The sequence below is a fragment of the Elaeis guineensis genome, chromosome 1 (assembly GCF_000442705.2).
Source record: "Elaeis guineensis isolate ETL-2024a chromosome 1, EG11, whole genome shotgun sequence".
NCBI classification, from domain to species: domain Eukaryota; kingdom Viridiplantae; phylum Streptophyta; class Magnoliopsida; order Arecales; family Arecaceae; genus Elaeis; species Elaeis guineensis.
Window position 1 is genome coordinate 152,754,909 of NC_025993.2, and position 17,403 is coordinate 152,772,311.

Here is a 17,403-nt window from a genome sequence, read left to right on the forward strand (position 1 = left end):
TCAAAGGACCAAAAATTCGATCTCCGAATCGAGATAAGTTCCAAAGGACTAAAATACTGATCTCCAGATCAAGACAACTCCCAAAGGTTCAAAATATCTATCACCAGATCTACATAAGTCTCAATAGGACCAAAAATCCGATCTCCAAATAGATAAAGCCCTAATAGGCCAAATCTCCTTGAGGACCAAAATATCGATCTCCAGATCGAGATAAGTCTCGAAAGGATCAAGATCAAGTGAGATATTCAATCTCCAGATTGGACCTCATAAAAATTCAAAGTTTTGATGAGACCAAAGTCTCGAAAGGGCCAAGATCAAAAATGAAATATCTGATCTCCAGATTGGACCTCACAAAATGTCAATTTGACAAGTTCTGACTTAAATTCTCATACAACATGCCCTTGAAAGGAAAGAAAATGAGGCACTAAAGATTGAAATCTTATCAAATATGCAGAAGATCCGATCTATCTACTCCGAGCTCAAGTGGAAGGATGCAGTGATTCATTTGAAGAATCAAATAGCATCGATTCACCACCTCGGACAAACTGAGGATTCTTTTTCATGAACGACCTCTTTCGTCCAAAGCAATCTCTTTGGACTCAGAAGTGGGTGGCAAATATTATGAGATTTTACCACCTCAGTCAATATCCTCGAGACTCATGCTCAGGAGCTATCGAGTTAATAAGAATACCGATGTAAGCCTTGAAGGCCGATCTCATCAGGAGGCTAACCTTATAAAAAGGTTGACCTTATCAAAAAGCCAAGGTCATCAGAAAGCCAACCTAATCGGAAGGCTGAGATCATCATCATCTGAACACATGGTAGCAGATCATTATCTGAGTTAATGATGGTCTCAGGTTACATCGATCTCTAGCCAACCTGACTCTTCAGTATTATCCGCTAAATCGGCTTAATCCAAAACTGCTAGTAAGTAGGACACTCACCTCGATTATCCATCGATCTCCCTCAATCAAATCAGTTTACGTTGGTTTTTGGCCGACCTGATTGCTGATACTCAGGCATGGCACTTAGTTTATTTACTTATATCAGTTATTCCATATTGATCTCTTACCGACGTGCCGCTATATCTATGTACTGTTATCTGACAGCTGTCATCCAACTCAGCTATAATTATCTTCCAGTTGTATTTCAACTCATTTATCACGTAGGCAGCCGTCCCACGATCTTTGCATAGCTGGTGATTCTGTTACAACAACCCAACGACCTAATAGATTTCTAACAATTTAAAGATCTCCAATGGCCTAACAGCCTAACAGATCTCTAACGACCTAACAGCTTTTTCTTAAGGTTTAAACAAGCTCTCTCTATAAAAAAAATAAGATGCTCTCCGAAAGATAAGTCAAGTCTGAGTGAACAATGATAAACTCTACTAAATTTCTCAAATGAAACTAGAGTTCTCTCCATTTTTCTCCACTCAAACTCTCACTTTTTTGTTTTCTACTTCTTCATTTCTATTACCTGTTCTCAAGACCCTGACTAACTTAAGTATCGGAAGGTCCTAAACTGAAGGGTATCCTATGATTTTGGAACTTCTTTTGCAGATTTCGCTCACGGTTCAGTCAACGCAACTCTCAGCTCTCCAGCTCGGTTTGTTGCTGACCTCACCTTCAGAGCCTTGCAGTCAGGAGGCCGATCTTATCAGGAAGTCAACCTCATCAGAAAACTGACAGCATCATAAGTTCGATCTTAACATCATCTGGACACATGGCTGCAGATTGTTATCTGTGATAAAAATCCTCTTGGGTTACATCGGTCACTAGCCGACTTGACTCTTCAATATTATCTGTTAAGTCGGCTTAGTCCAGAATTGCTAGTAAGCAGGACATTCACGTCGATTTCTGACTAACCTGATTACTGATACTCAAGAGATGGCATCCAGTTCAGATATTTACTTATATCAGTTATTCCACATCGATTTATTATCAATATACCATTAGAAGTACGGATGGTTGTCTGACAGCTGTCATCCAGCTCATCATTATTTTTATTTCAATAATCTATATTAGTTATATTTAAAACTTATATAACAAAATTCAAAACATGTAGAAACAAAATCCGGAGTTTTCTTATAAAACAATACTCGTAACCAAAAAGAGTTTTCTTATCAGATTGCTCCGGTTCGAAGCAGCTTTTCAGAAATTTTCAATAGATTTTTAGCACTTCTGCTTCCTTCGGCCTGATCAGGGGCCCACTGAAACCTTTGAAAGGCTTGCATCTCACCCCATCAAAAGACTAACGTTCAGCTCGCATTAGTTTTCGCTGATCATATTTTTCGGCTGGTTAGTTTTTTCTTTTATTTTAGTGTGATTGATTGTTAATTATAACGTGTAGATCGGGTAACTGGAATTTTCCTTGATCAATTAAGTTGCTGTTTCACCGATTGGTATTATGATTTAGATGAGGTAGATAGTCTTTTTCAGTCAGCTTATGAAATGTTGTTAGCCGTAGCGGCCATCTATTGTCTAAAGAGATTGCAACGGGGCTTGGGGCTTAGATCGACGCCGTATACGCTGCTCAAACTCCTTGTCCAAACCTTCGGGAGAGAGAGAGTGAGAAGGCGGGCCCTGGGGAGGTTGGCGCGTCTGGCCCGGCCCCAGTTTTTTTTTTTTTTCTTTAAATTGAAGCCGGCACACGGGAAGAAGATAGGTAGAGAAATATATTATTTGGATAGCAGAGAAATTTGGATGGCAGAGAAATATATTATTTTCATTTTTTTCTTTTCAATAGTTTTCTGAATAAGAAAATACATCCATATGTGTGAGAACATTTTCTCTATTTTCATTTTACTATTTGGTTAAAATTTAAACCATAAGAACTAAATTTCATTATATTAAGATCTAAACCTAGGTATAACAATTTCCTGGCTAACTATAGAAATATATTATTTAGATAGCAGAGAAATATATTATTTTCATTTTTTTTCTTTTCAATAGTTTTCTGAATAAGAAAATACATCCATATGTGTGAGAACATTTTCTCTATTTTCATTTTACTATTTGGTTAAAATTTAAACCATAAGAACTAAATTTCATTATATTAAGATTTAAACCTAGCTATAACAATTTCCTGGCTAACTATATTATGAGCATTTGTGCAAATATATATTTAGGTTCATATTAATTATTTGTTAAAAGAATTTTTGATACTTATATAAGATTAAAGAATCTAAATAATAATATTTCAACTAATTTTTTTAAGTGAGATCCTATGTCATTATAAATGATATCAGAATCTAGCTACCTACGGCTCATGTAAGCTAGGGGATACTACAACATTCATTGTGGCCGATCAGGATGTCAGAACTTTTTGATAAGATATGACAATAAGAGCACAAGCAAGCACGCTGTTCCTCATCTAATCAATTTTTCATCATTTCAATAAAAAAGTTATTGTAGATGCAAATAGTAAGATGTTTTTTTTTTCTTTTTCAAAATTTCTTTTTATCAGTGTAGTTGTAGAAGTACTTTATAATATTGTATGACTAATATCTATTTTTATATAAATAGACACGTGATGATATAATATTTTATAAATGTCATTCAATATGGTTGCTTCAAGTCTAGATTTTTCTTATTTTATTTGAGGTTGTACTAATAAATATGATCATGATACATGCATCACAACTCTCATTGTTATTATTTTGATTATATTAAACAAGATCTTGTGTACAAGTAAGATTTTAATAAAATCCATCAACTTTCATAGGAAAAGAGTCTAAAGTATCTAAATATAGCTTTTTCAATTTGATAATTTCTTGACTCTTATGCTATATTTATTGTATGTTTGGTTGCTTACAAAGATCTATAGGAAAATTTCTACCCTAAAAAAAGGAGAAAGGTTTATAGGAAAACAAGAATTTTGTAATTTATGAATATTCTAGATATTTGGAAGATGAGAAAAACAAAATAAGAGAAATATACTTTTTCTAGTATTGTTTATATTTTTTTAATATTTTAATTTTTTCCTTTCCCGAAGTTTCCGGACCACACATATCCTTAGCTTAGCTCTCAATGATATATTTGCTTGCACTTTCTCTAAAATTAAATAAAAAGTTCCTTGCCAAACGCCCAAATTTCTTGATGTTAGGGCTTGAACCCAAATTTCATTATCCAATTACCTCGCTAACTATGCTGTGACTAGACCGGAGGAGATTCGCCTCATCCCACGCGGCGGTCAGAGTACGCCCAAAGCATGCCAGTCTTCGTCCAATTAGAAACCTCCCCTCCTGCCCCCGAAGATTGGACTTTTTTTTGGCTCTCTCTCTCTCAAACCAACCAGAAGAAGAGAGGTGAGGAGAAGAGACGCGACCAAAAAAACACAAAAGAAAACTCTCCCCCACCTAACGTTTGTTCATTGATCCATATCTCCCAACTCAGATCTGCAGCAAAAACCGAGTAACTCAGATGCGATACCCCCTCATTATCCCCTGACCCATGGCTTCCAATTACTCCCCCCTCCCCATCTCTTCTTCCTCCATCGAACTCCAATCCCCCACCCCCAATTCCCCCCAACCCCCAACCCTCAAAAAGCTTCCGCCCAAGACTTCTTCCATGAAGAAGACGGCAATGGATTCGGCGAATTCGACGACCTCCCACTCATTCTCGACGCCGAGGCCGCCGCCGCTACCTCTGGGTCCGGCATCCCCGGTGCCGTTTTCAATCTGGCCACGTCGATCATCGGCGCTGGGATCATGGCCCTCCCGGCCACCATGAAGGTCCTCGGCGTCGCCGTCGGCTTCGCGTCGATAATTTTAATGGGGATTCTCTCCGAGATCAGCATCGAGCTTCTCGTCCGGTTCTCGGCCCACTGCCAGGCCTCCTCCTACGGCGAAGTCGTCCAATCCGCCCTCGGCCGCCCCTCCCGGATCGTCGCCGAGATCTGCATCATCCTGAACAATGCGGGGATTCTCGTCGTCTATCTGATAATCATAGGAGATGTTCTGTCGGGCTCCTCCGAGCATGTCGGCGTCTTCGACCAACTGTTCGGGAATGGATCGTGGGATCACCGGAAGCTGGTGATCCTCGTGGTGTTGGTAATATTTTTAGCCCCTCTCTGTGCTCTTGAAAAGATCGATTCCTTGAGCTTGACCTCGGCCGCCTCCGTTGCTCTCGCCGTTGTCTTCGTCGTCGTCTCATGTGCCATTGCCTTTGTTAAGCTCGTCGAACGCCAGATCAAGACGCCGAGGATGGGGCCGGATTTCGGGTCGAAAGCTGCGATCTTGGACTTGCTGGTGGTGATTCCGATAATGACGAACGCCTACGTTTGCCATTTCAATGTTCAGCCGATCTACAATGAGCTCAAGGGGAGGACACCTCAGAAGATGAACAGGGTGGGGAGGATTACCACGGTTTTGTGCGTCGTAGTTTACGCTTCGACGGCCATTTCGGGCTATCTCTTGTTCGGAGACGAGACCGAGTCGGATGTGCTGACAAATTTCGACAAGGATCTTGGGATCAGATTCAGCTCAGTTCTGAACTATGTGGTGAGGATTGGGTATGTTCTTCATCTGGTGCTTGTTTTCCCTGTCATTCATTTTTCTCTGAGGCAAACCGTGGATGCATTGGTCTTCTCGGGATCTGCTACTGGAAGTAGGAAGAAGATGCTGGCTTTGACAGCGGTGCTGTTGGCTATTACATATCTTGGTTCTACCACGATACCCAATATCTGGATTGCTTTCAAGTTTACAGGTGCAACAACCGGGCTCTCGCTGGGGTTTATATTCCCAGCTCTTATTGCTCTAAGATTAGATAAGCAAGGGAAAAATTTGGGTTCAGGTGAAAAGTTCTTATCGTGGACGATGTTAGCTTGGGCAGTGGCTATTGGCATTGTTGGAGTAATTGGCAATATCTATAGCCTCAGAAGCAGATCAGATTAGTCTACATATCTCAGGTTTTCAAGTAGATATATGATGTTGAAATTTTGCTGAATTTGTTTGGATGTGCTGTGACTGGTGAACCCTTTTTCTGGTTGATAAATACTTGCAACAACAATTTTGATTATTATTTCTCTGAACACGAAATGCTGATTAGTTTGCAAGAGGTGTTTCTTCATGCATCTACCATAAGAGGCGCAGCATGACAGCTATCATTGGCTTGGATATGGGGTATCAGATTTGGGTGACACTACCTTTCAAACTGAGGAATTCATACTGATGCAGGACTTCTTTTCATGTTCTTGAGTTCAATATTCAAAGATTTGGAGTAGCAATTGAGGTGGTGTTCGCACGCAGAAAATGCTTCTAGAATGGAATTGGGGCATGTTAAAAGGAAGAATCGAGTCACTACTCTTTTGGTCAAGCATTATATTCCTCTAGCGTCTTGGCCATCAGAGTAAGTCACAGGATTTTTGAACTTTTTTTTTTTATATATAGTGATACTTATTGCATAAAATCTTCCCATTTCTATCACTTGGTAGCATTGCTCATTCTTTGTGAGCTTATTTCTTTCTTGTTTTGTAAGCTATTTGCAAAACCACTGTTGCATTCTGAGCACATGCTCCAAATCCAACCATGAACTGTTGTACAACAGCAACTCATTAATGTAAAAGCTCCATATCTTCCTCATGGTTACTAGCTATAGTTTAATGCTGTATGCTTAAAGAAATCATTGCAAAAATGTTCACATTTCATATGAATTCTGGCTGACATCTTTAAGATAATGTATTATGGGGACAGATACGACTTAGAAGAGTAGACATGCATGCAGTGTAAAGTGCAAAACCATTATGGGTTTAAACAATGTGATGTTCGATGTATACTACCTCTCATTATTGACTTCACTGTCCAACCAACTAATTCATTCGAACTAGTGAGTTTAAAATGCACTCAGAAATTTGTCCTTTCCCACGAACATAAGATAGCCTATTTGAGTGGTTATATGATGCTTTGAATTGCCAGACATAAATAGTAGATTATCCAACCGGAAGTAGCTGTCATGGTAGGTGATTTTGTTAAGGGAGCTGAAATTCTCAATTCTCCATAAAATATAGGATTTCCCATGAAGGGGGATTTATCATATTGCTGTTATTGCGTATCACTCAAGTTCCCAAAAATGATCAAGGTTTCTGATTTGTGTTGCCACTCTCTTCTTGGTTCAACTCGTATTTATAATGTTATTCACAGTTAATTTTTTGTTGGTGATGATTGAGTGCTATGATGACATGTACAATATTTGCATAACATGGAAGAGAACACATACTGCTCCTATATGCTAGGAGATCTGAGAATCCCAGTACCATCCGGTAATCAGTAATATGTCAATCCCATTACTACAAACACACATTTCCTCCATAACATCCTGCATTTTAACCTTCAGGACACCGAACTTTTCAACGTGCCTTTATCCTCCCCACCTGCCCCCTCCACACACACACACACAAAATAATTATTAAAAAAAAAAAAAAAAAAAAACAACAACAACAACACTAAACTAAACTAAACTAAACTAAAACAGAGACATTTCCTCCTTAATTTTGCCCTTCTTTTGTTGTTCCTTAATCCTAGTTCTACTTTCCATCCCACCAATATTCTATAGCAAGCAGGTTGAAATTTGTTGCCGTTGGATAGCATTGGTGGAACACTTGTCAAACATAAGCAAGGAACACACCTAATCTGACGCAAGCTAACCCTGGACTAATGATTTTGGGTGGAGGAAAGGTGGGAAAAATGTTTCACCTTATAGCTAATAGGATAGGGCATGTACATGTATCTTTGTCAGTTTCAATATAAGCTTATGTTACTCACCTGATATAATTGCCCCTCCACTTTGTTTAGCATGCATAACTTCATATTTTTTCTATTCAGAACGAGAATGTTAGGTCTTAATGTCTCATCCTTGGTGCGAATTTCATAAATAAATTGGTTTTAATGCTAGAGACAGAATCCGTTGTTACTTCCTAATTCAACTCATGCAATTGTCGCTTGCTTCCATATCTTCATGTATCTTAACTTTCATGTGACTAGTTGAGCATGTTCTTATAAGTGGCAGGCATCTCAGTTGGACTTTACTACATCGTCCGACTCTTACATTTGACATCATTGGTGGGCACTAGTTGTCCCGTTCCAGGCTAATTTTTTTGCAAGCCTGAAGGATTATGGAGAATTTTGATACTAAATGATGAGATCATGTATGCTTGCAATCTGGAATTCGGCGGTAACCTTTGCTTTTGTCAACAAAAAGTTGCAGGGTGCAAGCTTAACCTAGGAGGTTCAATCTATCACCATGCTCGAGTGTATCAGTTAATAGTTTGTTACGCAAAGAAACCTGAATTTATACAAAATCAATAGTTTGTAAAGGAGGGAGCTGTCTTAAACCAATTCCTATCCTCTGAAGCCTTTGGTAGGAATTCAAAATGTAAACAGTGCATTGGCTTCCTCTGACTCCCTCATCAAAGGATAGCATTGGCTTCCTCTGACCCCCTCATCAAAGGAAAAAAAATATTGGTCACTGCATCGCCAATTGCAAACCATAAAAAGAAAATTCAGAAATGCAAACAAATGAAAAAAAACTCCAAGAATGAATAGATTATTCTTTGTGAAGTGTGACAAAGTAGATTCCTAGGATTAATTCAGCAGAACAACAAGGTTATCATGATGAACCCAAAGAATCTTTTAACATACTTAGCAAACCAATGGCCTCTGTTCTTTCATGAGATGACAATTTGTAGATGTTAGACACTTGGGCTTAACATGTCTGTTCGTAACTCTCCCCCTCTAACCATCTAATTTGGGGAGGTCATGATTGGTATGAGTGATCATTGTATCATAAATGGTAACTAATAACGGTAGCATACCCATTTAGTTGTTGCAAATCAGAATTTCTTAACCAGAAGCTTTCAAAAAAAAGAGACTTTCTTAATCAATATATCTTCAAAAATTTGCTGATAAAACATTGTTGAACAAATATAATACAGCCCTGAGGTAATGTAAATATTAAAAACTCATACATGTTCAATTCTAGAAACAGCAACAAAGATTTACAGAAAAAAGGGAACTATAGGTGCCAGAAACAAATAGGAAAAATTCACACCACCTCTTGAAGCTATGGAGCTGCTCTGTCACACAAAATATCTTTTGTACTGGCGTTGCATGATGTAATTGGTGTGACCCAAGAAGTTTATTGTGATTTACAAGATATTGGTTGAATTAGAATGAGCCATGCTGATAGATGTTAGCATGAGAAAACTTTGTGTGATAACTTCAACTTCCATGACTTCAGTCTATCATAGCTTCCATCTGCCACATTATAAGGAATCAGCTTACATGACCTACCTCTGTTTCTCGTAGAACATCCATTTAAAGCTTGAAATGATTCAAGACTGTCCTAAGTCTAAATCTCCAGGTCAGCCAGAACAAGATCCTCTAGGATGTGTGCACAAGCTTGTGAAAGAGGAAGTTTTTACACAACTTAACCAACATGAAAAAAGCCCCCTTTTATTCATTGCAGTTGGTGGACAAATATCGCACTCCCATCTTTGAAGAACTCTTAGGAACTCCTCTGAGCTTAAATTTCCATCACGGTTTGCATCAAATACATGGAAAATAATGTCAACCACATTGTCACTCACGGTGATACCACAAACCTGATACCATGGAAGAAATTCATCAGTATGACTGCACAAGAGGTATCATCTGAATGCCTGAAAAAGCTCGGTCTTATTACAAACAAGTAAAACCTCAAAGTGAAATGTATTAATGCAAACAGACTGATTGGCAAGCCGAGTAATGGAATGACAGTAAACAACTTTAAACATATTAGTCACGGCACTCCAACCAGGCATACGGCCTTACTACTATGGAGAAAGCTCGAGTGCAAGTGGTTTGAACCCATATTTTGTCATATTGTTATTTTCTGTAAGGCACCCCTTTATTAGGGTGAAAAACCTGGCATTTATCTTAACCAGATAAACTTGACTGTACAATTGACCTTTTTTTCACTCAGAAACTTTGGAAGGTTATATAAAATCTATTGGTGAATTTCATTAGATACTTCCTCTTCTAAAAAATGCCAAATCATCAGGATGTTAATCTGACAGGCTTTGATTCAGGCATTCAACTTGAACCATGAAACTGGGACAAGGAAACAGGGAAACAGATATTCATACATGGGATGCAGCTCGCTGAAAATCCTGCTTTGTCAACAGACCATTAACTCTTCCATAGCTAAAGATAGCCAGAGCCAGTGGTTGCAAAGTTTTGCGTAACTCCGCAAAGGATTTAAATTCCTGAAGGTCCATCTCAAACAAATGAGAAACCATCGCAAGGTTAAAAATGCAAACAAGCAATGACAAGTGTCTCACCTCTAAGGTAATACGTGCATCTTTGAGATGTGGGTGACTGTCCAATTCATCTGCACGATCAAGGAACTTGTTTACATTACTAATGTCAGCAGAAGCAACCATAGACAATGCAAAATCCTTGGCAGAAATTGTTCCTCTTGATTTATAGTCATAATGAGCAAACTCCAAGTTCACCATCTATAAAGGGAAAAATGAAAAAGCTAAAGTGAGAAATGACCTCATGTATAAGATGATAGCATCAAAAACCTCAGAGCAGAAAACGTAAATACAGGAGTCCTTTTGCATTGATGGTGGAGACAGCAGAGAATATCATCTTTTTTTTTAAAAAAGAACTTTTTAAACCTTAATGTTTTTAGACATTATTAATGATCTATTTAGGGCAATTGAGATAGAACATCACAGTAAACATCTAGAATTCTAGGTGAATTCAGGAGTAACGAGATCATGCAGATATAAATGTTTGGTCAGCAACATCAGTTTTACCAACGTCACTAATATCACAAACCAAAAAGCAATAGAAATTTAACTTGCTAGCCCATGAGAGATGATGAACATGGGCAGCACCCAAATGGGGTTCATCCTGCTCCAAAATTGTGGTTTCGTTATTGATCTTATTGGATGGACTTATCAAAATCAAAACCAACTGAAACCTAGATATAAAAATTAAGGCCCGGTCAAAATTGACCACCTTACAGTGGTCTAAACATATTTCATACCGGAGTGAATCTAGCTTTAAAGTGATTTTTTTTTATCATGAACGGTATTTGGACAGGTCTTCTAAAGTTCATCTAAACTCGAGAAATATAGCACATATTAGTATTGAGAGTGACAACCCTGTGAGTCACTCACTTCTTTCCCCTCAACCTATTTGATTGAAACCCTTTAAACCCAATCTTTGCTGCTCTGATGAATGGTAGAATCTAGATTACAACTGAAAGACTCAGGCTTGCAACTTCTGTTACTGACTTCGAAAATCTTGTTCTAAGTCTGGTTACCTATGGCAGAAGGGTCATGATGGTTGCTTCACCATCAGATAACCAAATACCCAGTTCACGGCTCTTTCATTATGCATATAATTGTAGGATCCATTCAATAACACGAGTTTTATTCTTATTAATCCAGTAGATATAAGTAGCATTCCAGAGAACCAACTTACAGGCCTTTTTTGACTGCAGAAACGATAACAAGTTGAGAACAATATGAAGTTTCTTGGAATTTCATGGACTGAAAGAAGAATGCATCTTGGATATATCCTACCATATGTCCAATAATGAATTTTGGTATTATATCCTATCACAGCTGAATTTTGTGTTTGCATCCTAAAACAGCATCAATCAAAAGTAAAGAAAGAGCCCATCCTATACTTTCCATCAACAGTAGAAACAATCAACTTTTAATATGTGTGTCTCCATAAAAGGCAGAAAGCAAGATACAAAGCAACTTCTACAATTAAGAATGTAACTTTTAAACTGCAGAACAATGATAAGAATCATAAGATTATAGAAGTAAATCAGCCAGAGGACAACGAAACTACCTCATCATGCAAGTCTCTCAAAAATTGAACAAACTTATCATGTTGAAGATGTCCTTTGCCATCTTTGCCAAAAAAGTATTCAACAAGGCCCCCATCTTCCACAGACTTGCCGACTTTAAGACCAATACGTAGTCCATCCCTATGACTGGCTCCTTGCCTATTATAGGATCGCATTAGCGCCATAACTTTCTTAAATTCATCCATTTCTATCTCTCTGTCAGGTACATTGAACAATAAATATCAATGGAATGACAAAATAAAAGAAAGTTTCAGGACCCCTTTCAGCTAGTAACTAATAAATATTGTTGACAGAATCTGCTCATGTAGCTCAGGTCTTAATATGGGCTAGAAATAAAACTGCACTTGAATGAAAAAGTAAACAAGAACATGTCAGAGTTAAACCAGCTGAGCTACTGGGAATGCAAAAGGTGTTGAGTAGTCTGATCGAGTACAGGTGCAACATCCCATAACAGTTCATTGTGATTCAACTACATACACTACCGAGCTTAGCCCCAAAGTTGAATTCCTTCACATGTAAAGAGGTATTTTGTGTTGTATCCCTAGCAGGCTTACCCCTTTGACTAAATTCATTCTGTTCCTTATCTAGAAGCTGGCACATTTCTACAGACTGGAACAAATGGACATGGAATGAACCATGATTCGCTGAGCCTCAGATTTCTGACAAATCGCAGAAAGCACAGAAATATCACATTATGTTGCTGAAGACCAACAAGTGCCAAGGTAAAGAGTGGAGAGAAGGGAAGAGATGCATGAAGAAATATTTGTTTCATCCGAAGGAATAAATTAAAGAGAACATATTCATAGAAATCTTGGTGAGTGAATAAAACAAACACTAAAACAATACCTCATGTAGAGAGAAAAAGCATTGAAGACAAAATGATAAGAAAGCCACTTCATGCATTTCACTTCCTTTCTCATCTATATTTTCTTGTGATGACGTGTTGTAACATGGGAAGTTCTCATTTTCTCAAGAATTTGGTATTCAAGATACACATGATGGACCATGGATTTTAGAAAGATTGGTGTCCTTTTTCTTCATTGATGATTTGATATTTTTTATAAACCTAAAATAAAATAAAATTGGTCTCACATGAATGTGCAATAAAATAAATCAGATAAACTTAAGCCAGAAAAAACTGATCTACACGAAATTGACCTTACCCAAGGACATAAAACATGATGTAATGACTCACACCCAGCCAAGAGAATGTACAATTTTTCTGTGCTTCAAATTGCTCTTCTCATGCTCCATGTGCTAGTTGCTCATAGAATTTCAGCCAACATAAGAGAACTTGTGATTCTAGTGAAGAATTCTGGTATTTCAATAGACAACGACCATAAGAAACATGCCTTAACACTAAACTTTGGGCTTGTTTGATATTCGCTCTCCACATACCATTCCTGCTAAGGACTATGTGCTCCACTACTATAAGCTTTTCCAAACTTTACGAATTGGAAAGATGCAGTAGAATTTGCAGTATAAATTTCATACATCTTATGTTTCAGTTACAATGGTCCAGAACAATAATATTAAATAAGTGATATGAAGTAAATAAACTTTAAAAAAAATAAAATAAAATCACCAAGCACAAGCGCAACATGCATATTGCTGGCAAAAAAGTAAATGATCACTTGGAAACCAAAAGACCTAATATAACTGCATAGGGGTGAAATTATTCATGTCAATACACGAACATAACTTGAATAAGACAATGTATCAATATTGTGGAGATTGTGCCATTAAGTACAATACCTACCCACTATTGTCAATGTCAAACATTTTAAATGCCACACTGAAACTTGATTCCGGAATGCTCAGCAATGTGACAAAGAAGATATACCTGTCATGGTGCAAAATAAAGACATCTTGTTCACAAAGATTTGAACTCTAAAAGTGAGATGTCAAACACATAATCTAAAAATATAGAGATGCATCACTTGAATTCCCAGCATTTATGAATTGATTGACTAAAAGATGGAAAGACAGGTCACTTACTCAGGGAATGATATAAGCCCATCATTATTCGTATCAAAGAGCATAAAAAAAGCTGATGGTGCACAACGTAAATCGCCAGGATGGTGCTCTCCTCTTAGATTTCCTTCCCTCACCTTATCTGATTCAGATGGGGGAAATACCGGAACAACTGCTCTCATTAAATCTGCTGGTGTCATAAACATCTCCCCACCAGGACTCCGGAAAGATGCAAAGTACTCAAAAATCTAAAACAAAAGAAATTGAACAAGTACAAGGATACAATCAGAAAATAACTCTGCTGCTTAAAAAAGAACATGCAACAAACACAATACCAATGCAAATACACACACACACACACACACACACACACACACACACACACACACATATATATATATATAGAACAATCAGTAAGGAAAAATAATCCATGTCAAAGAAAAAGAAAAACTGAAAATAACCATAAAACCTATAAAAAATTGATAAATACAAAATGTGAGGAAATGAAAGACCATTATCAGATATTTTGTTAAGAAAAAAAGGGCATTCAATTAAAAGTCAACAAACAACATCATCTTACTTATTAAGATGCCATTGGTATTTGATAATTTCACTGTTCATCAGATTAAAGATACTTTTTAAAGCTAATTTCTCTATGAGTTCAAAAAGATATATTCTACTCTGTTGAAAACAACTGCAAAAAATAACTCCCATAAGAAATGCTGACATGATTAAGAAAAAGGAACAGCTCAGTAGCATCTACTTATATCACTTTAGACATTATTTTTAAAATATTTCTATCAGAATCAGAAACATCAGAAAAATTACAAATATGTCTTGGTTTCAGCTCTGCTGACTTGAGTAAATAATACTATTTTTTTTATTGCTATTCTCTAGCATTTTGCATAATATTTACCAACAATGGAAATTATTTGATTCTAAAAATATCAGATAAAATTTGGCTAGGCAAATAAATGTTATTGTTTCTTTCATAACAGACTCAGGGATATCCCAAACCTTACTTTGAACTAAAAGTTTGATGAAGTAAAATACCTTTTCAGGAGGACTTTGCATCCTAATCCGTTTCTCGTAATTAAAGAACACCCTTCTTCGATATGAATCTGAGATAACAGAAATATCAATTACTGCAGTGTTGTGGATATATAATATTTCTTAGTCAAAAGTGTGATCACATAATTGAATTATGTGGAAAGACTGTGGGTGTGTATGTGTGTGTGTGATGATGGTTGGAGGGGAGGTGCTTTTTCTGTTTCTCTTTTGTGGAGTGAGGACTCATAATTCTAGTCAGCTCATTTGCCATTTGGATCTTGGAGAAAATGATATATAGTGAACATAGAAAGGAAGTTGTATAGATCCATATCCATATGATAGAAGAAACATGTTATAATATACTAGCTATAACTTGATCACTGTAAAATGATCCATTCTACAATGTTTACAGTCCAAATTTGCGTTGTTTATAGAATTCCGCACCGATGCCTCCCTATGCTTGGTATATAATAACAGATTTTGGTGATCACCTACAACATTAACTGCACTGTAAAACCTAACTCTCTCCCTCGAAAGGTAGAGAGGTTCAACTGTTGCCTCCTCCATTTTCTCTTCCTCGACCATTTGATTCCAACAGTTTTTCCGACTTGTTCCACTTCCAAACGAAGCCTTAGGGTCAAATAGTGACTTGAGCACTTCGTTCACCCTAGCTCTTGAACCTGAGTGCTTGCTGTCTTGGGAGCCTTTGTTAACAATAAGTATGTCTAGTTTAAGATGGAAATTCAACACAACCAAATATTAGCATGGAGCTTACCCTAGTCTACAAAGGCATACCTTTTAGACAAGTGATAATCACATGCATATGATACTTAAAGGTAATTATTGGTAGTGATGTTAACTAACTATTAGATTTGAAAAGCTCAAGCTAATAAAGAAATGGTCAAAAATATATATGATGCTAAACAAGTGACACTCAGGTATAAGTCCATAAGGACAAATTCCTAATCTACAAAGGATATTATAGTTGGACATGCATCCATGCCTGATATCCATAACCCACTCCTTGTCAAATAGGCCTCATTGTAGGCTAGTCTTGAAACTTAAGCTAGCCTAGGAGCTTAGGTTGAACTCAAGATTCCAGCAAAGCCAAGTTCATATAGTGGGTGGGCATACTGGTTTCAGCTCAAAATATATACATTTGACATATGCACACTAGGATTATTAAACCACTCAAAATGCAATACTAGACAATGCTAGGTCATAAATCCAGAGCACTTGGGATTTTAGCGCCAACTCTGATTCTCCATAGGCGGGGAAAACGAACAAAAACACTTGCATAAAATATTCTTTCAGGAAGCTCTTCAAGAAGGAACTAGCAGAAAAGATTTAAGAAACTATTGAATAGACATTTAAAGGAGATAAACCAAACCAAAGTTGGTGACCATCCACCCTGGCAGCAATCGCAATGTTAAACCAACAGTATCCATACGGCTCAATACCACAATACCTCTGCAAATATCCAAGAATATTTTCCACCGTTTAACCTTTTTCTTGTCCATCAAGAAGCAATCTTTAAGATTAATTAGTAATTGGGTAAACATCATAAAACGTGATGCAATCTTTAGGATTAATTAGTAATTGGTTAAACATCATAAAAGTTTTAAAGAACCATAACAAAGAAAGATAATAATAACGAAATTATTATGACAATAAAGAGATTAAAAGAGAAACAAGAGAGATTACCTCCGAAGATGTATCTAGGTTTCTTCTGTTGAATCGAATCCCCGAAGACGAATTGCTGCTCCGGATCGCGCTGCCCCGAGGCAGAAGCGTCGGCAAAGATAACAGAGGATTCGAGAGGAGAAGACGGCGAGGGGAGGAACCACAGACCGAGGCCCGATCCACCCAAGGCGACGATCCCGGCTACCAAGGCCCCGAGTTCGCGGTTTGAAGGCCGGCTGTCCTTCTCGCCGTGGGCCGCTCTAGCGGTGCCGGAGAACGGGAGAGCGAACCTTGGCCGTAGGATTCCAGGTCTTCGAAAGATCGGCACGCGGGACAAGGGCAGCATTGCGGTCGCAGGGAGGTAAGAGTCAGAGAAGACGGAGGAGGGAGAGGACCAAGAAAACCAGACCGTTGAGATTCGTAAACGTTGGCGAAATAATAGACGGGGATTGGTTGCTTGCTTGGTTCTCGCATGGCCTGCAGTAGTTGAATGTACGTGTGTTCGACATTGACCGTTCGATGCCGCGAATCGTGGGCCAGATTGACGATTCCACCATAGAGCTTTTTGTCACGATACGACGAGGTGGGAATCGTTGATTTGAAGAGCAGAATTTTTCCCTCGGGAGTCGTCGGGATTTTAGGAACGAACTTTTCCTATTTCATGGTACGGTCCTCGGACATGCCTCCCACCAACCAGAATACGTGAGAGAAGAAAACTGGCCGCATCATCCATCCACAGGACTCTACGGAATACTCCGCCATCCTGACTGTTACGGTCAATCACCTCATCATCCGATCGTCAGAGAACATACATCTGCAAAAAAAA

The 17,403-nt window shown here is 38.0% G+C and overlaps 2 protein-coding genes across 4 annotated transcripts; one reads left to right on the forward strand and one right to left on the reverse strand.

The window, feature by feature from the left end:
• The first annotated feature begins 4,257 nt into the window (after window positions 1-4,257).
• On the forward strand, window positions 4,258-6,589 carry LOC105039070 (amino acid transporter AVT6E-like). The gene is given in 2 exon segments (XM_010915055.4): window positions 4,258-4,527; window positions 4,530-6,589. Coding segments are annotated over 2 exon segments (1,440 nt in total). The 5' UTR covers window positions 4,258-4,454; the 3' UTR covers window positions 5,897-6,589.
• A 2,273-nt stretch (window positions 6,590-8,862) lies between these two features.
• LOC105039071 (calcium uptake protein, mitochondrial) lies at window positions 8,863-17,129 on the reverse strand. 3 transcript variants are annotated; one of them, XM_010915057.3, is made up of 8 exons: window positions 16,599-17,123; window positions 14,898-14,965; window positions 13,869-14,092; window positions 13,630-13,713; window positions 11,852-12,008; window positions 10,318-10,494; window positions 10,123-10,242; window positions 8,864-9,600 (listed from the first exon to the last, which is right to left on the reverse strand). In XM_010915057.3, exons 1-8 carry the CDS (start codon window positions 16,921-16,923, stop codon window positions 9,361-9,363), a joined length of 1,395 nt encoding a protein of 464 aa, XP_010913359.1. In that variant the 5' UTR covers window positions 16,924-17,123; the 3' UTR covers window positions 8,864-9,360. The 3 variants fall into 3 exon arrangements, with proteins under 3 accessions (XP_010913361.1, XP_010913359.1, XP_010913358.1); XM_010915056.3 differs by having other exon boundaries at window positions 8,865-9,600; window positions 11,852-12,065; window positions 16,599-17,121; XM_010915059.3 differs by lacking the exon at window positions 10,123-10,242 and having other exon boundaries at window positions 8,863-9,600; window positions 11,852-12,065; window positions 16,599-17,129.
• Window positions 17,130-17,403: the final 274 nt, after the last annotated feature.